We start from the raw sequence: 24,816 nt of genomic DNA on the forward strand, positions 1-24,816 counted from the left end.
AATCCTTTTAAAGGTCTACATATTCATCAGACATCTGATTAGACATTCGCTCACTGGATCAAGGTTAAAAAGAAACACTATATAGACATCCCAATCTGGCTATCTACAATGGAAGCAATGATCCACCCAAATAATTTAGACCTGAATAAAATGTTAAAATATAAAGACTTATTGGATACACACGGAAATTTAAAAACAATACAGGAGCTCCAAGAATAAGGGCTACGAGTAGACTGGTGGGCTTATCTCCAAATACAAAGTCGATATAAAAAGGAGTATGGAATATACTCGAAACCCCAACAACTAGACAAAATTTTATTAGGCCCAGATAAAAAAAATATTACCAAAATTTACAAGTATGTCCTAGTACTAGATTTAGAAGTAGTGAAAGATGCATGATCGCATGGGGCCAAAATATTGGTCATAACATAAAGTTATCAGACTGGGAGACTGTATGGAATAGAAATCACAAATTAACAAAATCAGCAACATACAAAGAAAATGCATATAAAATGTTCTATAGGTTGCACTTACCCCCTTCGAGATTAGCTAAAATGTACCCTAAAATGAGTCCTATATATTGGAAATGTAAAAAAAAAAGAGGGAACTTATCATATGTGGTGGTCTTGCCTAGAGGCTCAAAATTACTGGCTCAAAATCCAAAATTGGCTATAGGAAATCACTAATGAACAATTAGACCTAGAACCAGAACTCTTCCTATTGGGGATCTTCAAAAAAAAATACGTAAAAAGCACAAAATACTTATTATTACACATGCTGACTGCTGTCAGGATTGCCTTTGCTCAATGTTGGAAACAGCCATATACACCTGTAGAGGAACACCTGGTTATGCAAAAAGTTATGATTTGTGCTGAAATGGATAAACTAACACTGAGTTTAAACGATAAGGAAGCTTCAATATTTTATAAGGTATGGGAACAATGGTATAGCTGGATAGATCGGAGACAGATTAAGGATAGGTAATTATTAAATATAGAATATAGATAAAATAAGAATATAATTATGCACAAATTAATATCTGTAAATATTGCACAAATGATTGTTATATGATAAGCACCACAAATAGCTGTTATTGAGTGATATATTTTTTATGTTTTTAATGTAATAAAAATTCAATAAAGTTTATTAAAAAAAATAAAGGTCTACATATTGGTATTGGTACATATTGGTAGGCACGATGAGAGGCAAGATAGGTGAGACCATACAAAGTGACACTAATTTCTATTTATGTGTGTGAAAAAGATCTCTGTGGGTTGGTGGATAACAAGCTGAACATGTACTAACAGTGTGGTGTAACTGCAGAAGAAAAAGCAAATTCATTTAACAGGCTGCAGCGACTGAAGTGCAGCTTTACCGTCAAGTCAAGTAACATTCTGCACACCGAATGTTGCTTTCAGTAACATTGCATTGTAGGAAGGACACTGACAAACTGCAGCAGGTCCAGGTAGGATTTGAGGCTGGGAAAGAAAACCACTATAAATTACACTAAAGGTGATATCACCGTGGCAAGATTTGTTTTGTTTGTTTGTGTCATTTCTACTCTGTTTTTCCACATCCCACTGGCATATAACTGAACGGAACCCCACCCTCCACCCATCTACCCATCAAGGAAATTGTGCCCAGCCAGGGCATTTTAAAAATTAGCAGTCCATTGGCTCTTTTCTAATTTTCTAAAACAGAAGCTGGCAAGGAAAATAGAAGATAAATTATTTCAGCATTCTGGCATGTTTGGTTTTGATCTTTTAATATTTAATTTATCAAGATGCCCTATGATATGCCGAGTTGTGTTGCTCCCTTCCACGTCTTTTCTTCTAGCTGGGAATATAGAATATCACAGAATATCATCAGAGTTGGAAGGGACCCTGGAGGTCTTCTAGTCCAACCCCCTGTTCAAGCAGGAGAGCTTATACCATTTCAGATGAATGGCTGTCCAGTCTCTTCTTAAAAGCCTCCAGTGGTGGAGCACCCATCTGGATCTTAAGCCTGTCTTCTGGGGTGTTGGCTATTTCTGCCAGCTTGGTGTTGTTTGCAAATTTGATGAGTTCCCCTTCTATCCCCTCATCTAAATAGTTTATGAAGATATTGACGAGTACTGGGCCTATGACAGAACCCTGAGGTACCATAGCTCCATTAAGGAGTAGACGTTGAATGCGGTTTGTTAACCAGTTACAATCCATCTAATGGTGATACTGTCTATCCCACATTTTTCAAGCTTACCAAGAAGTAGGTTGTGGTTTACGTTGTCAAATGGCTTAATATAATAGTGAGGGGAATCAAACTATTTTCTAGCTAGCTGTGGCTGAAAATATATTTTTAATTTGTGAGGAGCGGCAAAGGGCATGTGAACCCTTAAGGGAGTGGTGCAAAGCCAAGCAGCCTCTCAAGGGAAGAACTGCACACTAATTTGTTTGTACCTCAGTATAAATTATAATGATCATGTCCTACACTGTGTTTGCAGCTGTAATGAGTGACACAAATATTTCCCCCAGGTGCACAGCTATGCCTTCACCTTCTTAGTGGATGTACAACTGGAAGTGCAGCCCTCCAGATGTGCCTTAGCAGCTGGTGAACCCGGAGGACTCTGTTTCCTAACTGTTGACCAAAAGCTCAATGCAGTCTGGCCAATTTCTCTTTCGCTCGCGGAATGTGAAAAGCATTAGTGGGAGCGCTGTCTGATTCACAAAACATTTCTGCTAGATTGTCTATAAAAGCTCTTAGATCCCAAATATTCAAGTTGGGCACTTAGCATAAAGAAGGTGCAGCTGTAATTTCCTCTGGCTCTAGAAAAGAGCAGAGATGCTTTACCGAACTGAAGATTAAGTGACATGAGCCGATTACTTTAGGTGAGAATTGGCATGCATGAGCTGGGGGTCCTCTAGTCAATACTGGCTGCCCTCTTGTGACTGGGACTAAGGAAACTTTGGAAATAAGGGCAAAAACTTCCAGTAAAGTGTGTGTGTGTATGTGTGTGTGTGTCCCTGTCCCCAAAGGTGCTTTTTCAAGAGGCTTTGTTTTTCCTTGAAGACGTTTACGTCTCATCCAAGAAGCTTTTTGGGTTCCGACTGAATGGTGGAGAATGGAAGGATTTATATTCCTTGCAGGAAGCTGGTCCTTAGCGCTCTGAGTCCTTGAGGCCACTTGGGAGCTTATCTGGGCCCTCAGGGTCCCCTAAATAGTGCAAATAGTGACTGCAAGGACTACAAGTCCTTCCAATTCTCCACCATTCAATCAGAATGGAAGAAGCTTCTTGGAAGAGAAGCAAAACATCTTCAAGGAAAAAAAAGGAAGCCCAGTTGCCTTTGAAAAAGCACCTCTGGGGCAACCATGACCTGGAGGGCTGAGAACCTCCACAGGTATTTGGGGGGGGGGGTTGGGGGTTGGCTCATAAAAGGAGGACTCTTTAGGCAGAACCCAATGGAGCAAAGTGGCTACAGGCAGAGAGCCAGAAGCACCTGCCTCCAGGCCGGCTTCTGGCTGCTACAGATGCGGCTCCTTCTTCGAGATGACGCCTGCCAAAGGAAGCCTCTTCTTGTCCAAAGCAAAACCTTTGATGCGTTACAAAAAAACGCATCAAGAGGTCCTTTCTTTTTCTTTGTATTTCTTTCAGTGTCGGGCTTGCTAAAACTTCAGTAAGGCTGAAGCTCTTTTTAAAGGTTAGAAAGCTCTGAAGGACAAGCTAGCCCCGGTGGGGGTGAGACGGCACAAATAAGCCCGAAAGGAAGGACTTGGTAAAGCCACCGTAAGCACTCCTCATTCAGCGCAGTTGTAACGTCAGACAGTTGTTGATCAAGTGGATGTTAAACGAGGACTACCCGTGATCTCACAGCCACGGGAACAATTAAAACCACTCTCCGTTGCGAGTATGAGCTTTGATGGCCTCTCCATGTACAAGGACAATTGGGACCACAATTTCCGCTGCTAAGCAAGACAGTTTTAGTAGTGAGTCACATCCAGTTTTATGACCTTTTTTTGCCATGGTTCTCTTAATCGTGTGGTCGTTAAGCGAATCCAGCTTCCCCAGTTGACTTTGCTTGTTGGAAGCCAGCTGTGAAATTTGCAGGTGGGGATCACAAGACCCCAGGACAGTGAAACTGCCCTCAATACAGCTCTGTTGCCAAGCAACCCAGATTTCAATCGCATGAACCATAGAGATGCTGCGGTGGTTGTAAACGGGAGAACCAGTTGAAAGGCACTTTTCTCAGGACCCTTGAAACTTCAAAAGGTCACTGAATGAACGGTTGTATGTTGAGGACCACCTGCCCCTCGGGCATTTGGACAGCAACCTTCATCTCAGTGGAGCAGAGACTTAATCTTGTTTCTCCAGGCCACCTGGGTCTTTCCGCACTCGCTTTCCCTGTGAATGTGTGTCCAGGTGGTCATCCCAGGTGGATGCTGAGACAATTGGAACACCTGATTAGGGTTTCTGCACTGAGCATAGATTTATAGAATTCTTTATTGGCCAAGTGTGATTGGACACACAAGGAATTTGTCTTGATGTAAATACTCTCAGTATACATAAAAGAAAAGGTACATTTGTCAGGAGTCGAGAATCATAAGGTATGACACTTAATAATAGTCATCGGGTACAAGAAGCAATCAAATCATACTAGGAAATAGTCAATATAAATTGTAAGGATACAAGCGGCAAAGTTACCGTCATACAGTCACAAGTGGGAGGGTATGGGTGATAAGGAGTGAGGAGAAGATTAATAGTAATAGCAGTGCAGACTTTGTCAATAGTTGGACAGTGTTGAGGGAATTAGTTGTTTAGCAGTGATGGCGTTTGGGAAAAAAACTCCCCTTGTGTCTAGTTGTTCTGGTGTGCAGGGCTCTATAGCCTCGTTTTGAGGGTTGGAGTTGAAACAGTTTATGTCCAGGATGTGAGGGATCTGTAAATATTTTCACAGCCCTCTTTTTGACTCGTGCAGTATACAGGTCCTCGATTGAAGGCAGGTTGGTAGTAATTGTTTTTTCTGCAGTCCTAAATATCCTCTGAAGTCTGTGTCTGTCCTGTTGGGTTGCAGAACCAAACCAGACAGTTATAGAGGTGCAGATGACTGACTGAATCCTTCCTCTGTAGAACTGGATCAGCAGCTCCTTGGGCAGGTTGAGCAGTTTGGCACAGAAAGAACATTGTTTGATGTGCTTTTTTGATGACGTTTTTGATGTTAGGTGTCCATTTTAGGTCATGTGATATAGTAGAACCTAGAAATTTGAAGGTCTCTACTGTTGATATGGTGTTGTCTAGTATTGTAAGAGGTGGTTGTATGGGAGGGTTTCTTCTAAAGTCTACCACCATTTCTATGGTTTTGAGTGAGTTCAGTTTCAGATTGTTCCGGTTACACCACGAGGCAAGTTGTATAACCTCCTGTCTGTATGTGGATTCATCATTGTCACGAATGAGACCAATCACTGTTGTGTCATCAGCAAACTTCAGTATTTAAACAGATGGATAGCAGGTGACAGCTTTCCACTTTGTGATTCCACATAATGTTCAAATGTCCCAAAATGCTTTTTCAGAGGCAACTGGACTTTCTTGTTTCCATTTCTGTTTTTTAAAAACCAGAAAGTCCAGTTGCCTCCTGAAAAAGCACCTTTGGGACAACCATGACTTGGATGACTGAGGATCTCTACACAGACTATACCTATGATGGCAAATCTATGCTACACATGCTGGAAGTGGCATGCAGAGCCATCTCTCCTGGCACACCAGCTGTCGCCCGTTGCTCTTCTGGGTTCCGGCACATGCATGTGTACCGGCCAGCTGGTCTCCCCATGCAGGGGAGCGCTGGAAGGCTGGTCTTCGCACATGGGAACACCGGAAACCAGAAAAGCAGCTCCCCAGCATGCATGCGCCAGCTGGCCTTAGTGCGCACATACGTGTTAGCCACTGGAAGACCAGGTGGCCGGTGCGCATACATGCGCTGGGAAGCTAAGTTTCTGGTGGTCCCGCGTGCACATGTTGGGGAGCGGCTCTTCCGATTTCCAGCGCACTCCCGTTTCGGCACTTGGTGCCAAAAAGGTTAGCCACCACTGGACTATCCTCTCCAAATATTTTCAGTTAGCTACATTTTCTTTGGGGTCCTTGGTGCTCTCTGAGCTGGGTGGTTTTCCTACAGACATTTCATGAGCCAGGTAGATAACACCCTCAGAGCTAAAAGGGAGTGGATTTGCCCTGATCATGTGACCTGACTGGGTCATGAAACGTCTTCAAGAAAAACAACCAAGGTCAGAGAGTGCCAAGGACCCAACAGTTCCACTGTGAGCTACAAATATTATCTTCTATTGATGCATTTTCTTTCTACATTCTTGATCATTTTCAGATTGTTTCTCACAGATCTCTAGAGTAGCTTTATTATATGCAAGAATACTGGCTCTACAGTGTTGGCTGCAACAAGCACCCTCTGAACTACACTAGGACTCAAGAATGAAACTCTCCTCTCCCATCATTTGGCAAAGAGCTCTGGGAATTAACCAGCTCTTGTGCCCGTCTCATGCTGCCTGCAATCCCCCACAATTGCATCTCAATTGTGGAGGTGTGCGTCTTTGCTGAAATGCATCCTACCAAAACAGCGCAATGTGAGGAAATGGGTGAACTTCTTCTCAGTTTCTATGGACACAAAGCTGAATGATGGCTAGAAGTGATTCCAAGAAACCCTGAGCTCTTTCTTCAATTCCTATTTCAGAGTCAGTAAATATTCATTGGGAGGAACAGGAAAAGAAGGTGCAAAGTGGAGGGGGCCGGCTTGGATGGATGTGTGCAGGTGGCCTCCAAGCCTGCATTCTAGGGATCCCTATAAAGGCAACGTGGCTGAGCCAAATGGAATTGGGGCTGTGCTGAACAGTTCCCAGAAAATTATCATTTAAAGAAATGTAAACGATTATCTTTCTCAAAGTCCATAATCAATGAAGGGCTCATACCATTGTAAGCCCCCTGAGTCACCTTGTGGCAAAACGGTTGGCAAATGAATTTAATACATAACAACAACAACAATAATGGTACACTGATTGTGTAGAGTTGCAATGACCACCAGATGACCAAACAATGGCTTTGTCCTTGACTGAGACTCCTCAAGGCTTATTCTATGGGATTCAAAGCATTTACCAGGAGTTGAACTCATGGACCTCACTCTTTGGACAACTATTGGCAGAGTTCAGTGGTTGCAGAAAGGGTTACCCGGAAGGTCCATCAGAACAGATGGATACCAGCGTGCAGGTCAGATACATGTTGTTGCCATAGATAAATTCTATAGCAAGGCAAGATTTTGGAAGACCGAAGAAAATTGTCAATAAAGATCAAGTTTGGGAGAGTAAAAGCAACACTCTCAAAACACTTTTATGTAGTCGGAGATTTCCATAATTATGTTTGCTCAAATTCCAAGCTGACTTGTAAAATTAGTTTCTCACCTGCCCCTCGCAAAATTGTCTCTCCTCTCCTTTGACAGGAGACACACACACATATATGCACCAAAAGAGAGGCTGTGGATATTCAGACTCAGCCAACACAAACGGTTCATTAATGAAAGAGTTCTTGAAAACCCACTTGCTCTGATAGGCTTCATTTCTGGTAAAGTGAAGTAAAAAATCAGATATGAGACCCTTTAGGTCAGGGGTGTCCAACCTTGGCAACTTTAAGACTTGTGGACTTCAACTCCCAGAATTCCTCAGCCAGCTTTGCTGGCTGAGGAATTCTGGGAGTTGAAGTCCACAAGTCTTAAAGTTGCCAAGGTTGGACACCCCTGCTTTAGGTTGTTTCTCCATTCTAGTGGTAAGAAGGAAAAGGCCGATCGATTACAAGCACCAGGAGATTGCAGTTGCCTCTTCTGTAATAAGGCCCATAGAGTTTTTGGCTTTTCCTGCCAGGTGAGACCACCCGCCACGCCTAGACTTCTTAGTTGGCACCTGCAGGACAGAACCTCTTCATCCCTGGAGACCCTCTGCTGCACCCCTTTCATAGGGAGAGTTTCCCTGGGCAGAAGACGCTTCCCCATCCATCAAATCCCCTTGACATCCGGGCAGCCCTCCTCCTCCCCAAGGCTCTGAACCCCTTCCCCTGCTGCCCTTGGCTTGCCTTTAGCGGCATCTTAATTACTAAATTCCCAGGGAAACCTTCCCCCCACACCCCAGTGATAGGCAGTTACTTTATCTTTCATCTAAGTAAGTCATTGAGAAGGCGAAGCTCTTCTATAAATGCAGCAGGAGGGAAGCCCAGGAAGCCAGGATGGGCTTTAGCAACCATTCAGCACCGACTGGCAGTTCAGCAACAGAGCAAACTCTCTCAGAAGCCCCGCAATGAGGCCGTCAACAAGGAAGAAGAAAAGGCTCAGGCCCACTTACGGTTTGGTTATCTTCATACAGCTTCAAGTCATATCCACTCAGCTCCACACAGAAAATTATTGCTGTAACCCCCTCAAAACAATGGATCCACTTTTTGCGCTCGGATCTCTGCCCACCCACGTCCACCATTTTGAAAGTCAGCTCTTTGAACGTAAACTTGTTCTCCACAATCCCCGTGGTCATGTCCCGGGAGCGCAGAATGTCCTCCACGGTGGGGATGTAGTCCAAGGCGGCGATCCTGTCCAGGTCGTTCAGGTAGTAGGCGGCGTTGTCCTCCAGGTGGTACTCGTTGGACCGGCGGAAGCACTCCTGCACCCCGGGGTCGGCCCAGAGCCTCTTCATGACCCCCAGCAGCTCTGGGGTGATCTCCCCTTTGCTCTCCGCAGGGCCCGTCAAGGCAAAGAGCTGCACGGCGTCGTAGGCGCGGTCGGGGTTATGGAACTCGATCTTCAGGGACGCCAGGGCGCGGATGATGCGGGTGAGAGAGTCAATGGCGTTGTAAATGATCAAGGGCTTGTATTCCTTGCAGGCTTCCAAATTAAAGCCGCCGCTGTGAATGATCTTCATTTGTTTGACAATGGTACTTTTGCCGGAGTTGCTGGTGCCCAGGAGAAGGAGCTTGATTTCCCGCCGCTGCCTCTGACTCTCAGAGCGCAGGTGGCGGTCAATTCTTCGGGACCGCCGCGCCGCCTCTTTCTCCTCTGAACTTTGCCGACATCCCATGGTACAGCGGAGGCGAGCAGGAGAGGCCACCTGAGACACTCTAAAGAGGAGCTCCTGGAATTGGGTCTCGAGGGGACGGACAGCTGGGTGGCGGCTGAGAAGGTTCCTCCAAAACGCCCCTCCGCCAGCAGTGCCACCTCTCCCAGCACGGGTACAGAATTCGAATGCGTCACCAGCAATTACGGGCCACCATCGCAGCCGACCTCAAGGCCTGCTTGCTTGGGGAAAATCATTCCAGTAAGGAAGGGAGTTTCTGTTTCCTACAAAAGAGTCAGATCTCTTTCTCTCCTTGTCCTGCCCTTGTCCTCCTGCATCCTTCTGCCCTCCTCTTCTGCAAAGCAAGGAATCTACCGTACGTCGGCCGGGTACGCTTCGGTCTGCTATGGATGGTCCAGGTGCAAGTGGCCCTCAGGTGCAGACAAAGCCCTGGGAAACCATGGTGCTGCAGGCATTTGGCTCCTCGGGCAATTCTTTAGGGCCAGCATCACGTTTGGGCACAGGACTCAGTCATCCCCACCTGCAGAAAGAAGGAAAAATAAATAAGCTCAATTGCTGGCTCTTTTTGTATTCCTAAAGACCTTATTGTGAGCATCTGTGGCGCAGTGGTTAGCGTACAGTACTGCAAGCTACTTCTGCTGCCTGCCAGCTGCCTGCAATTTGGCAGTTCGAATCTCCCCAGGCTCAAGGTTGAGTCCACCTTCCGAGGTGGGTCAAATGAGGACCCAGATTGTTGGGGGCCAGAGGCTGGCTCTGTAAACTGCTTAGAGAGGGCTGTAAAGCACTGTGAAGCGATATATAAATCTAAGGGCTATGGCTATTTAGCAAGATCAAACCACAGGATGTGAAAGCCACCTGGTCCAATCCGTTCCTACATCATCCCCAACAAAGGGCCGTTAAAATCCATTTAAAGCAGGGGTCTCCAACTTTGGCAACTTTAAGCCTGGCGGACTTCAACTCCCAGAATTCCCCAGCTAGCAAAGCCGCCAGGTTGGAGACCCCTGCTTTAAAGCCCTCCACCAAAGAGGCATCATCACCTTCTGCCAGCCTTCCTAGCTAAACCAGACAGGAAACCCAACCAGGTGAGCTAAAGCTCGTTTACTGTAAGGCCGAATGAACAAAAACTTCCCTCCGCCACAAAAGTCCTTGATCCATTGGTGCAGATCCATTTCTAAATTTGTTTCCCCTTGTCTGTTTAGCCCTGGGGATTCCCATCTCTCTTGTCTGGTTGCTTCTTAGGCAGCTTCTCTTCCCTTCGTCCCCCAAGGTCACCCACACAGTCCATTATACCCCCCTTCCCCTGTTCCATATCAAACGGCTCAGGATTTTTTTTTTTCTGAAACTAAATCTGAAACCAAAATCTACTTCTGTGTAGTTTAAATCCATTGTCCAATCTTCTGCAAGAACTTAGAAGAATGCGGCTCCACCTTCTACTCAAGGCCACTGCTGGTCTTCTCCTCTCCCCATTACACCTATAGAATGCCTTCCAACCGTGTGGTTCCTCATCATTTTTCTCCTTCCCGGTCCTGTATCCTCTTGGTGGTCTCTTCTGGATACCCTCCAGTGCGGAATGTTCTTCCCAAAATGGAAGTGCGCTAGTGGTGGCATTTGACCGGTTCGGCCCGGTTCTACCGAGCCGGTAGCACTGATGAGCAGCAGAGACTGAACCGGTTCTCTCCGCTGCTCTGCTGTTGGGCCCACCCGCCCGCCTGGCTGGCTCCCCTACTCACCTTCACGTCCTGCTTTTGAAGCGCAGCTGCTTTGCACGGCACAGTAATTGCTGCGCAGCCGCTGCTGAAGCATCAGGGAGAGTGCAGGATTGCAGGAGGTGACTCAAAACACCTCTGCACCTGCACAAAGTGCTCATTTGGCACACACACGCAAAGTGTGTGCGCATGTGCAAAGTGCGGCCCACCAAGCTACGCCCACTGAACTGGTGGTAAAAATATTTGAAACACACCCCTGAACTGTGTTCAGCCTGACCAAGGCAGACTAGGGAGCCCCAGGCCTTTCCCTTGATCTTACAGTTGGAAGGGAGCCAGGACTACCTTTGTTATCCTTGGGGCTGTGTCGCCCAGGTGATTCACCCTGGATGGTGGCCGAGATGGCTCCCCTCAGCCTGTATCCACCTCTGTGATTATTGCTAGCCACCTGGAGGACTTTCCATCGATTTCTTCCCATTGTTTCTTCCCATTGTCTGTGCTTCTCCAGATTCTCTGGAATATTTATACCATCCTATAGTATTTTGCTAAGTCCATCTTCGTGTCAGCAGCAATTTTTACAGTATTTTCTAAGTGTTGACTCCTGGCAACTATCCAGACCAATCCCTGCGGTTTTCTTGGCAAGGGTTTTTGGAAGTGGTTTGCCATTTTCTTCTTCTTAAGGGAGAGACTGGCTCAAGGTCACCCAGCTGGCTTTGTGCCTAAGGCAGGACTAGAGCTCACAGGTCCACCCAACCACCCTCATTCCTGGCCAGGCGCCCATGCCAGGACACCAAACTGACCCTCCATCCCTCACTAGACGTTGAGCAGCACAGCGCCTCGAAGGGAGCTTAGTTGCATCCCCTACCCCGTTTCCTCCAGCCCAACCCGGAGCCCTGGGCACGCTGGGTGCCATTGTCTCCATGTCCCCCCGTGGGGAGCCCTGTCCAAGCCACGAGTCTCCCGGGAGAATCTGTCGGATGCTTCCTTGGTTCATTCCCACAGTCACATCTACACCGATTCTGCTACACAAAATGAGGCCTGATGAACCACTCAAGGATTCCTGTCAGAATTTCTTCTGGCATCGGTGCCACAGCGGCACTGATCTATGGTTACCCAGCGCCTCTTTCCCCGCTTTCAGAAGAGAAAAGCAACAGCTGCCCAGCATTCCACCATCTGCCATAATGTGTGAACCCCACCACTGTACGTTATAAATCCTGGCTTGTAGTTCATGGTGAAGTAAAAATATCGCCATTTAGTAAATCCTGATTAAAATCAGGGTGCGCAACACCCTGCAGCCCCCGAGATCTTTGGGTGTGGCCCAGTGCCCCTTGTAAAGTGGCCCCCCCAGAACAGTGATCACCCACCAGTAGACCAGGGACCACTGGTGATCCGTGAGAAAATGTTAGTGGTCTGAGAGAAGTGTCACCCCCAAAGCAATTAATCCAGGCTGCATGGGAACGCAAGGCTGCGCCACCCACATGGCCCGTGGGAACACAAGGCTTGCGTCGCTTGCATTGCGAACCACACGAGGTCGTGAGGGGAGATGGGGAAAGGGCGGGGGGGGGGGAACTTGCCCCACTCACCTGGCCTGGCCACTGAGCTGCTTCTTTCTTCTTCTGCTTTTGGCTGCACGCAAGGAAAGCAGCCAAAGTCTTCCTTTCTCTCCCCCAACCTCCGCCAGAAAGGAATGTTTGGGACCCTGCGAGGCCTCCTGCTCCAAGAGGCTGCACCGGCAAAGATTCATTTCTGGCAGAGTTTGAGGGGAGAGAAAGAAAGACTTCTGCTGCTTCTGCTGCTTTCCTTGCATGAAGCTAAAAGTCTCTCCCTCCCTCTCTCTCCCTCCCCAAGACCAGAGCTGGAGACGGTATCCTGAAATCCCAAATAAAGAACGATCAATCAGTAGGAAAACAGGGTGGGGAATTTTCCCAGGGTCTCTGGTCAGATTTTCCCAGATTTTCCCAGGGTCTCTGGTCTGCGGGATTTAAAATGATGAGTTTGGTGGTCCCTGAGGTCCAAAAGGTTGGCCCCATAGTATACGGGAATAAAATTACAAATAGATTTAATTCACATCCACCCCATTTTCACACCCACACAACAATTCACTTAGTGACCAGTGATTCACTTAATGGGGTAGAACTCACCTAACTGTCTCACTTTCCAAGTCAAGACTAGCCATACAAGTAGTCCTCGACTTACAACTGTTTGTTTATAGTGACCAAAGTTACAACAGCACTGAAAAATGTGACTTATGACCATTTTTCAGAGTTACGACCTTTGCAGCATCCCCATGGTCATGGGATCAAAATTCAGATGCTTGGCAAGCTGTTCATACTTATGACAGTCATAGGGTCTTTGGGTCACGTGATTCCCTTTTGTGACCTTCTGACCAGCAAAGTCCATGGGGAAGCCAGATTCACTTAGCAACCGTGTGACTAACTTATCACTGCAGTGATTCACTTAACAACGGTGGCAAGAAAGGTCGTAACATGGGGCGAGGCCCAGGCTGGGGATCGGATTGATCCGTCACAACTGTCACATACAGTGGGGGTGCCCAATCTCCAGGCCACAGCCCACACCTGGGCCTTGAGCGGAACTGGGCTGCGGAAGTGCACGCCATTTGCGTGGGTGGTGGGTGTGCATGCTCACCGGTCACACCAATGGAGATGCAAGCATGGGACCACCAACCCCTTCCCCCACCGATCCTCCAAGCTGGAAAGGTCGGGGAACTCTGACCTATAGCATTTACCCCCAAGCCTAATAATCCTAAATTTAAGGCAAATTCCTCATAATAAAAAGCAAGGTGATCTCTCTCTCTCGCCAGCTTTATAAAACCAGTTTTGGATATTCTCCTTCCACAAATATGCACAACTCACACTTGAACATAAAATGGCCCCAGAAGCCCACTGCGAAAGATTAAAAGAAAAAAAAAAGCCCAGCCAGGACAAAGAATAAACCAACGTTAGTTGAATCAATAATTTCTGGCCGACTCCATTTATAAAATGAATGCTTCCTTGTCTGCATTTCCCTATCCTTCACACACACACACACATGCCCCCCCCTTCCCAACTCCATTTATAAAATGAATGTCTGCATTTCCCTATCCTTCACACACACACACACACACACACACACACACACACAAATGCCCCTTCCCAACAACCTGCAGCAAAGGAGAACAGACCAAAGCCAAGCAGAGAGGAGGGGAAGGAGGAGGGGAAGGGAAGCCAAAGAGCAATGGGAGAAGATGAAGACCCCACAAGCAGCAAGGCAGCGCACCCTTCACTGCTCTTCTCTGGTTATCAGGAACGCCAGAGAACCCCAATCTCCCTGCCCCTCCAATTCCCAGGGACGGGTCCTTTTCCATCATGCCCTTCTGGGGGGGCTCTGTCTCTCCTAGAGCGCCTCCCAGAATGCTGCATCCCCTGGCGGAGCCTGCCCCAGCTCTTCCCAAGCCATGGGGGCTGGCAGGATGTGTGTGTGTGTGTGTGTGTGTGTGTGTAAGCAGCTCAGTAACTGAAGCCCTTTCAACCCCCCTGAGAGACGGCTCCACCCTTCTTAAAAGGCAGAAAGAGAGGGAGGAAAAGAGTGCCAGGCACCAGAATGCAGCAACAAAGAGGCCAAAGCATAGGATGAGGGAACCAGGCATGTCTAGCCTATCAAAGAGTAGAGGAGACGTGACAGCCGTCTTTTAGGACTTGAGGGGCTGCCACGGAGAAGAGGGCCTCCACCTATATAACAGATTAACAGAGTTGGAAGGGATCTCGTAGGTCATCTAGTCCAACCCCTCGCCCAAGCAGGGGACCCTACACCATTCCTGACAGAGGGCAGTCCAGTCTCTTCTTGAAAGTCTCCAGGGATGAAGCTCCCACAACTTCCCAAGGCAACTTCTGTTCCACAGGATGATGGTTCTCTCACTGTCAGAAAAAGTTTCTCCTTATTTTTTCCAGGTTGAATCTCTCTTGAGGGCAGGACAAGAAGGAACAGGTGAAACTTATTCAAGGAGAGATCCAGCCTAGAAGGAAGGAGAAAAATTCTGACAGCGGGTACAATTAACAGTGGAACAGTTTGTCTCTAGAAGTTGTAAGTCCTCCATCACTGGAGGTTTCTAAGAGACTGGACAGCCATTTGTCTGTAATAATATAGGTGTCAGAACAATTAACCAGTGGAATAACTTGCCTCCAGAAGTTGTAAATGCTCCAACACTGGAAGTTTTTAAGAAGAGATTGGATAACCATTTGTTTGAAGTGGTATAGAGTATCCTGCCTAAGCAGGGGGTTGGACTAGAAGACCTCCAAGGTCCCTTCCAATCCTATTATGATATGTTCTACCTTTCTAACCACTTCCCAATATTGAAAACAAACAGGGAATGATTCTGCAAAGAGCCCTGGTGGCACGGTGGTTAGAAGGCAGCGTTGCAGGCGGATTCTGCCCACTGCCAGGAATTCAATCCTCACCAGCTCAAAGTTGATTCAGCCTTCCATCCTTCCCTGGATGGCAAATGGAGGACCCAGACTGTTGCGCTCCAGCAGCAGGCAATTCATAGGATCGGGTAATTGCCCTTCTTAATTTTTAATCCTAAAAGTAAATCCCTATGTGGCAGTATATAAGTCTAAGTGCTAGACTTAATCCTAAAAATAACCACCAATATTATAGCAAAACAAGAAAAAAAAATGAAAAAATAGAAAGCAAAGTAAGTGTTGGGGCAGCAGGCAAGCATCTCCTGAAGCTTCAGTTTTTAATTACACCCCCCAAATTTTCAGGAAGGGGCATCCAAGTCAGGCATTCCTTTTCAGGGAATAATTCCACAGCACCAGCCCCGTCATCAAGCCACAGCACATCAGGCCACTACAGTTCAGGTCAGGCGCTATTTCTGAGTCGTCTTTAGTCCTGGGTGAGGCAGGATATCTGGGCATGGAGGAAGGCAGTTGGGAATGCCTATAGCCAGGGGTCAAGTAAGGTCAAGCTCCTCTCCACCGGTCCTGTTCCCAAATAGCATCGTCTTCCCATTTCTGCAACGTACATTCGCGAAGCGCTTGAGACACCCGGCTCTGCAAGAGTCCAGCAAAGCTTCCAGAACCCCCCCCCCTGGAGGGGCAGTGCCTGCACCTGCCCTCACCTGCTGGGCTCTCCAGTTCTCTAGAGGCCTCAGGGAGGGTCCCAGCACAGCGGGGCCTTTGATCGGGAGAAGCTGACTTCTCCGCAGCAATATTAGTTACTCCATCCTTTTCCTTTCAAGGGATTAAAGTAAGCAGGATTTGCTCAGACCTTGTGCTCCAGTGGCAGGCACTTCATAGGATCGGTAATTGCTCTATTTATTTATTTATGAACCAATCTTTCATATCACTTCAATCACAAGTGGCTCTAAGTAGTGAATATTTGCTCTAAGTATGAACACTAGCACTGATGTAGTTTGAGTAATAAAATGTCTGCAAGAAAAAGCTCAGAGAGCACCAAGGACCCCTCATTGCGAATATTTTTATATGTATCATTAAGTTTGTAAGTAGTTAATAATAAAAAGGAGTGAAAAACTGAAGGAATCAAGATGCCCTATGGAAATAACATCAAGAGTTTGGATCAGGGTCAACCTTTTGGACCTCAGGGACCACCAAACTCATCATTTTAAATCCTGCGGACCAGAGACCCTGAGAAACCCCCCAAAAAAGTCTGCAGGAAAATTCCCCATCCTGTTTTCCTACCAATCGATCATTCTTTATTCGGGATCGCAGGATACCGTCTCTAGCTCTGTTCTCAGGGGAAGAGAGAAAGAGAGAGACAGAGAGAGACTTTTGGCTTCATGAAAGGAAAGCAGCAGAAGCAGCAGAAGTTTTTCTTTCTCTCCCCCAAATTCCACCAGAAATGAGTCTTTGCAGCCTCTTGGAGCAGGAGGCCTTGCAGGGTCCCAAAGACTCATTTCTGGCGGAGTTTGGGGGAGAGAAAGGAAGACTTTGGCTGTTTTCCTTGCGTTCAGCCAAAAGCAGAAGAAGGAAGAAGCAGAAAGAAGCAGCTCGGTGGCCAGGCCAGGCACGTGGGGTGAGTGGGCAACTTCCCCCCCTCTGCCCTTTCCTCCCTTCTCCTCAGTACCTTGTGTTGTTCGCAATGCAAGCGACGCAAGCTTCCCATGGGCCATTTGGGTGGCACAGCCTTGCGTTCCCACGCAGCCTGGATTAATTGCTTTGGGGTGACATTTCTTTGTGGACCACCAACATTTTCTCACAGACCACCAGTGGTCCCCAGCCCACTGGTTGGCGACCATTGGTTTGGATGAAGACAATCATTGCAAATACCTGGGTATCCTTTAAGCTGACTTCATCAAGCTCACTGAAGTCAAGAAGGAGATTAAAAGTGAAAATGAAGATCTCCCAGTCCAAACTTACTGGAGGAAATGCCATCAAGGCAATTAACAGCTGAGCAATTCCAGTCATTAGATACACAACTGGAACAGTGGACTGGACTCAAGCAGAACTAAAAGGCTTGGATAGGAAGACCAGAAAAATAATGGCAATGAATCATGCCCTTTGTCAATGCAGCAATACAGACTCAACTTACTAAGGAAAAATAGGTGGGTGTGGAATGTTGCAAGTACGTCAGATGGCTGAAGAAGAAAAGACGGCACTGGAAGAGTATCTGAAGGACAGAAGAAGATGTACTGAACCTAGTATATATCAGGAAGGCTTACTAAGTAGTAGAGAGACCAACCTGCCTGCGTGAAAGACTAAATAAAGAATAAAAATGAGAAATGGCAAGGCAAACTATTACATGGTCAGTACATTAAAAATACCGTAGAAGACAAAGCAGATAACAAGACCTGGCAATAGCTAAGAGCAGGAAAGTTGAAGGAAAAGACAGAGGGGCTAATTCTGGCTGCCCAAGGCCAAGCCACGAGAACAAATACATGGAAAGCCAGAATAGAAGTGATACCTCTGCAAAGACGCTAAAGAAACAGTGGGCCACCTGGTTAGCTGCTGCCAGAAGATCGCCCAGACTGACTACAGGCAACGGCATGACAAAGTGGCAGCAGTCGTGCATTGGAAGATCTGCAGGAAATGCCATTTGCTTGCAAGGAAGAACTGGTGGGACCACAAAATAGAAAAGTCTATTTTGCCCCCCAATGTGAGGCTGGCCCCAACCATTTTCGTAAGGCCTAAAAACTAAATCTATTTTCGTAAGGCCTAAAAACATGGCTATACCAGTTGGCTTGGGGCCCCAGTGGGGGATCAGCGCAATGGGGGTAGTTGATTGAGTAACAACAGATCCCACCTCCCACCCATGCTGCCCACACCCTCCCCAGGTGTCCTTGGTTTCAATGTCTTTTTATGTTTTAACTGTATATGTAATTATAAGCCACCTAGAGTTACCCTATGGTAAGATGGGTGGCCAATAAATGTTATAAATAAATGTGTGTGTGCTTGAGACAGACAGACAGACAGACAGACCGACACAGTCAGTCAGTAAGTCTGTTCTGCCTTTCAAAAATGCCAACTTTTCCAGGAGTGAACAATTTATATTTTTATTTCCCATTTTCAGCAAGCAAGCACCTCCTACAGAATGATATATAAGATGTCTTCTTCACTAACTAGAAACACACAGATTTGTACTTAAATATAGCCCGGGTACCAAGCTAGTGTCATGCCACCTTCCTCTCGAAGTAGGGCACTCAGCTGGAGCCTCCTGAGGAATCAGACGTATCGGCAGTTAGCTCAGTTCATCCAAATCCTCCCACCCAGCCCCAAATTTGTCATATCACCCTAATGTGTGAGTTTTGTGAAAGAAAGAGAAGCCAGATTCTGTGTGTCACAAGACTCTTACAACTCCAGGCTGCATCTGGCACAACCTCCCGAAGGTCCCCCAGCAACGGGGACAAAGGCCATAGCTTTGGTTTTCTACTTTGACCTATTTATACTTACAAGCCAGGTGTTAGAATTGGCAAAGAGAAGACGTAATAAAATACTAGTGCAAAGTTTAAAATAGTAAAGTAAAAAAACAATAACAAAGACAGTATCAGTGATTATAATAGGGTTTACAGAATAATAATAGGTATTTGATTTAGATGCTCCCCAACTCCAAACTGACTCTGGCAACTCTCAGCGTAACCAAATAACGGACGGTTAGAACGGACCTCAGAGCAGCTAAGATGGGCCTCCAGGTAACCACTGGTGGATGCAATAAGGGTGGAGAAATGTTGATGTTTTTGTCACCCCTATTGCTATGGTGTGGTCCCAGGTATCAGGTCTTATCAGACTCATCTAGCCTTCCTCCCACAACCCACCAGGCAGTTCATCTCATGGAGCTCTGTGGGAATAAACTTTGGCTTGGGTTTGAGTAATGAATAATCTAATGCTTTATACATACATGCCTGCTTAAAGGTCACTGAGATCCACTGGAAAACCCAAGTTGGCACAGGAGAAGCCACATTCAGGCTGTGACTCAGCCAAGCCCCTCAGGAAAAAGTCCCACCTGGATCACCCATGGCCTAGGATGGGTTCACTGCCCCATTTCCTTGGCCGGGGGGGGGGGACATTGGGGATGTGACTCCAATGAGGTGGAAGGCAATCAGAGACTGATCTGGCATGGCAACCGACTGGTGTTAACACCCTTCTACTACCAGATCAGATCATAACATCCCAAGGCTATAACCAGTATAATTCAGCCAAAAAATAAGGGTGGGGTGGATAGTCAATAAATCTCGGATTCACCTTTAGAAACCTGAGTTAACCCAATCAGAATCTGTAAGAAAGAAAAGGTAATATTGCAGCTAACATTCAGACTTCAAGTTAAATTTAGATATAAATGTTAAAAGTTTCAGATATGGCACAACTCCATGTGGCCTAACATGGCTTCTTTCCACGGCTTTCCGACTGCAAGAGAGATCAACAAACCCTCACAAGCGCTTGACTTGCCTCCCACACTGGAGCTAAATTTCAGAAATTAAGTTAGCCTGGAAAAGAAAAAAACTCTCTTCAGAAAAATACTCCATTTTCTCCACATATTTGATCCAGGATCTCTTCATTTTTTCTATTTAAATCAGGGCTGTCCAACCTTGGCCCCTTGAAGCCTGGTGGACTTCAACTCCCAGAATTCCCCAGCCAGCTGGCTGGGAATTCTGGGAGTTGAAGTCCGCCAGGCTTCAAGGGGCCAAGGTTGGACAGCCCTGATTTAAATTCAGTAATTTTTGTTTTGTTTTGAGGAAAGATAATTTGACTGTTTCACAAATAGGTCATGAAGCAGTTGTTTTCGTCAAACTCTGCAGCAATTTATCCTATCAATTTTTTTATTTTTTTTAAACAAGTTTTATTAATTTTTAAAACACACAAATTATCATTATTCATTACATGTTTAAACCTTTTTTCATTGTAAATTTAACAAGTCAGATAAATTATGATTCTGTTTTAAACCATTTCCACATAACATACAAAAACCTCTTATTCAATTTCTCTTTACGTCTCTTTACTCTTATTCAATATCATTATTATTATTTCATCTATTTCTTTCTGACTTAGTTACCATTATTCTCATTCTATATTTCTGCAAGTTTTTACTAATTCTCCCCCCCAAAAAAACATACACACAACACACAAAACATAAAAAAAATCTTTTTGGAAAGTAACTTGGACCCAGGTATCTCTCTCTTCATGGACTTCAATTATATTCATGCTCATCTTACATATCATTACTTATTTTATTTACCATTCTAAGCCTTCTATATTAACTTCTCCACATATTTCACTCCGGTGAAATTCCGGTTTGTCGGCTTCGCGAGCGGCAGGGATTTGCGAAGCTGCGCGATCCCTGCCGCGCTAGCCGCTTTTGGGGCTCCGACCCAGGCGGAGTGCGGAGCTAGGCTGCCCTGCAGGGGCAGCTGAAGGTAGAGGGGATCCGGAGAGGGGTTTGGGGGTGTTGCAGACCCCCTCCCGGCCGGTAGAACCCCTTTTCCCAGGGCAGTGCAGCGGCGGTCGTAATGGCCGCCACAAAGAAGCTGGCAGCCGGGTAAGAATGCGCAGGAGGAAGTGGAGAAAGTGCTTGAGAGGAGAAAGTTTTTCTTGGCTCCTAGGACTCTAAGACATATTTAATAAAATTCCTGAAAAGTATGACTTTCTGAATAATACCTGCCAGAAGAGGAAAAAAGCGGCAGTTTGATGGTGCTGAAAGGATAGCTTTCCCTCTTTTCCTACGGAATAAATAACTGGATATTAAGAAACCTATTTTTTTAGGTGAAAATTGGTTTTAAGCGATGAGTGGGAAGAGAGAGGATTAAAAGAAAATATTTGTATGCTAAGACTTTGTTGGAGGAGATGCCTTAAGGATTTGAAGACTAGAATATATTGCAATAAGATTTTAAACAGATTTGGACTTTCTTTCTCTTTGATTGATATTACCCCAGAAGGAGAAAGTGAGAACTCTGCCTTGGTTTGGACTGACTGATAACTTTGGGACTGCTTTATTTTTTTTATTTTCTTTTGAATATTCTGGTTGTTGTAAGAAGAAAGAAGGGGAAAAGAAAAGAAAAGATTTATAATGGCTTTTTCTGTTGAGGAACTAAGAAAAGAATATGAACAAGCAAAAAAAATGGTAAAGATGGTGTGGAAGAAGCTTTCCTTTTTTTTAGAAATGGCGCTTACTAACTATCAACAAACATTACAACAGATGAAGACAGCAGAGGAACAAGAAAGAAAGGAAGGAGCCATTTTTAATGAATCTCAGAATTTGATCAAGAAAGAAGGAAGAGAGAAAAGAAGAGAACTAAAGGACTTAAGATCTAAAAAAACATTTAAGAAAGGGAAAAATAAGGTGCAAAATCAATATGATGATAGTAAACAAAAGGGAAAAGGAATACGACAGAGAAGGGAAGCCAGTAAGGCAGAGGCTAGAAGAAGGGGGTAGAAAGGTTTGTTGGGAGAAGAAAGAAAGGGAAAAGGTGGAGAAAAGCTACAATGTTTTGAAATTAAATGAAAAAAAGGAATTTTTATGGATAATGGATAAAGTATAATTTTTAAAAAGATTTTGCAAGGTACATAAGATGAGATGGTAGTATTGTAATGGTTTAAGAGTTGATAAGAGATTAAAATGTTAAAATGTTTAAAAATGATTGGCTTTAAAATTTAATAATAGGGAGGTTTAGAATACTGTTTTAATTAAAGAGTTTAATAAGATTATGGTATTGATGTTATTATAAAATTTTTATTATAGTATTTGTTTTTAATATTTGGATTTATTGTCTAATTATGTATTTAATTATTTTGGATGTACTAGTTAGATAGAATGTACCAAGCAAAATCGGATTGGGTATTGGATGTTATCTTAAAGGTTAATTTGATTAACTTAGGGCGGAGATAGAAAGGCATCATACTCTGATTAATGATTTCAGGAGAAACTTATTTTCTTCTTTTTTATAAGGAATGAGACAAAGGGATGACAAAAAATGGACAAAAGATACAAATATAATGATTCAAACTAAGATGATTAATTAAGATATCCTATCAATTTTTAAAACCTTCAAAAATCCACTCATATCAAATAGTTTTCTAGAGCTTCCTTCCTTCTGGGATGTGCCTAATATTTCAGGTTGTTTTTACACAGCTTGGTTTCTAGAAATTCTAGCTTGGCTTTCATTTTCTTTACTTTTGTCTGGAGAGAGATTTCAGCAAAGATACATCAGAATTTTCATCCCTTTAAGCTTTCTTTTGAAACACAACTTGGGTCTATAATATCTACCAACTATTTTTTTCTGGAAAATACTGAAATTTACTTGAATTTCCTGTTGTGTTTATTGAAATAATTCAGAAAGATTACCTCTCAGAACTTGCATCTCTTGTTTAAGAAACTCTCAGAATTGTGGAAATAAACTAAGGAATCCTCTATCTTAAAAAAGTCATTTGCTTTCTTGTAGTCATTGTTGAAAAATAACAAGGCAATTTGAACTGATGAGAGTAAAAGATTGATAAAAGGTCATTGATATATAACACCAAAATAGGAAACAATCCAGCATGAGAAACGTACATAAATAAAGTTGTAATGGAACAAGATGAATGAATGAATGAATGAATGAATGAATGAATGAATGAATGAATGAATGAATGAATGTGCAGTGATTTGGGGTTCAGGGCTAGATCTGCTATAGAGATTCTGAACAAGGATGCCAAAGTTTTACTGTCGACAAAACTCCAAGCCTGCAATTACAGTCCCTTCTTTTCCATAACAGCCGCTCTTTAACCCACAGGCTTCTCTGATTTCTTGGGCCTAACAGATAACAGTTTCCAAATAGAATAAATTTAAATATGCAAACATTTCTAAAAGCGCTGCTTAGGGAACCTAATTTCCAATCACATTCTTATCTCCCAACTTGTAAAGATAAATCAGCTTATCCTTGCTCTATCTGCTTCCCCCCCTTCACTCAAAACATCCCTTGAAAATCATGCAATGTTACCCTCCACCGATTTTCCTACTTCCAAAGTTAATTTGATTTTTCTCTGTGATAAAACACTATTGCTGTGATGAATCAATTTTAGACCCACTTTCTAGGTAACCTGCAGGGACAGGCAGGCATTTTCTGACCCCAGAACATTTCTGTCTGAAAGGGAGCTCCAATTCTTCTTCCTTAAAGCCAGAACGGGTCACATGGAATAAGCCAATGCTCAGGTGGGGGGGGGGGGCAGTCCAGCCAAGGCCGTTTCTCAGGCAGCTCTTTCGGCTGTACTTTGTTCTGGACCCACATTCACACAAACATGCCCAGGTAGCATCTCAGTTCACCCATTCCAAAATTCTGTGTAAATTTGCCAGCAGGGGGAGGAAAAAAAATGCAAGCCCGCAAACTGAACCCTGTCAGGTTTCAACCAGAAGAGTCCCCAGGCTCAAGGACCCTGTTCTGCAGGCCCCGTGGGGCCCCAAGGCTGCCCGCTGTCCCTGCAGCCCCTAAGGACTGACCAGCTTCACCAGGTGGTCCTCCCAAGCAGGGGTGGCAAGAGCCTTATTTCTCCCAGGCAAAGAGGCTGGAAAAGGCTTCCCGCAGGGCACCCATGCCGGGCACTCCAGGAGCGAAGCTCCACCAAGCTCCCCAGCCACACAACCTGACCCACAGCTCCTAACAAGCCCCCCCGTCCCCAGAGGTTTCTAAGCAGAGACTGGACAGCCACGTGTCTGGAATGGTGAAGGGTCCCCTGTTTGAGGAGAAGGTTGGACTAGAAGCCTCCCAAGGTCCCTTCCAACTCTGTGACTCTGTTATTCTTCAGCCTGGAATTGGGGTGATGGGAGCAAAGGATTTGGCTAACTGGCAAACCCATTGCCAAGGAAAGCCACATTTCTAAACACGGCCTTATTCAGCCAAAATCCCTACCTAATTTAGAACGACTCATTAACGTGCAAAATTGGGCTATCCAAGGGCTGGTTCTGTAGCATTTAGAATAAAAAAAGGCAGGTGAAAGAACTTCTGTTAATAAGTTACAGGTGTTAGACTCTCTTTCTATTTCCCAGAAACAAAACCCATTTTGAATAGTAAATATCATTTCAAGTCCTGGAGAAGCTGGATTAGAACTGCACCCATTTAATTACAGACTGCCTCCTTGTGATTCAGGGTTGCTTTATGGAAGTGGGGTGGGGGAACGAGAGCTTTGCACCCAGCTCTCTCATTCGGCTATAAAGGGGGTCGGAAGAGCTACTGCCTCTCTGCTTGGAGATGAGACAAACAGCAGGAGGCACCTGAGGTGGCAGATCTGGGTCACCAGCCGCTTTTGAAAACACCCAGCCATTAAGAATGTCTGCCCCAGAGGCCAGGATAACTTTGGGTTGACCTACACCCGCTTTATCACTTTCCAAAAGCAGATGAGGTCATTTCACCTGGATTCAGAGAATCTCTGAAGGTCCAAAATCAATGTCTGGATGCCGGGTGGGACGAGGGTAGAAAAGGAGACTGAATCCCGGGGCAACGTTTGGGTAGAAGCGTTTCTGGGTGAAGCGAATAAGCCGTTTTCCTCTTCAGAGCCGAGTTGGGCTCCTTCTGACAGGCAAGTGGCATCATGCAAAATTGGCACAACACCAACACCAG

The 24,816-nt window shown here is 45.2% G+C and overlaps 2 protein-coding genes across 3 annotated transcripts in view; one reads left to right on the top strand and one right to left on the bottom strand.

Annotated features, from left to right (window-relative positions):
* Nucleotides 1–24,816, top strand: part of RSPH14 (radial spoke head 14 homolog) — an 81,661-nt gene that overhangs the window by 39,638 nt on the left and 17,207 nt on the right.
* Nucleotides 1–24,816, bottom strand: part of GNAZ (G protein subunit alpha z) — a 57,911-nt gene that overhangs the window by 27,530 nt on the left and 5,565 nt on the right. For both annotated transcript variants that reach the window (XM_026682874.2, XM_087943027.1), the window contains exon 2: nucleotides 8,359–9,598. In XM_026682874.2, coding sequence (XP_026538659.1) covers nucleotides 8,359–9,081 — 723 coding nt within the window. In that variant the 5' untranslated portion in view covers nucleotides 9,082–9,598. The remainder of the gene's footprint in view (nucleotides 1–8,358; nucleotides 9,599–24,816) is intronic.

Source organism: Notechis scutatus, chromosome 13 (genome assembly GCF_049901735.1).
Source record: "Notechis scutatus isolate UNSWTSFEM ecotype Mainland chromosome 13, rNotScu1.2, whole genome shotgun sequence".
NCBI lineage: Eukaryota > Metazoa > Chordata > Lepidosauria > Squamata > Elapidae > Notechis > Notechis scutatus.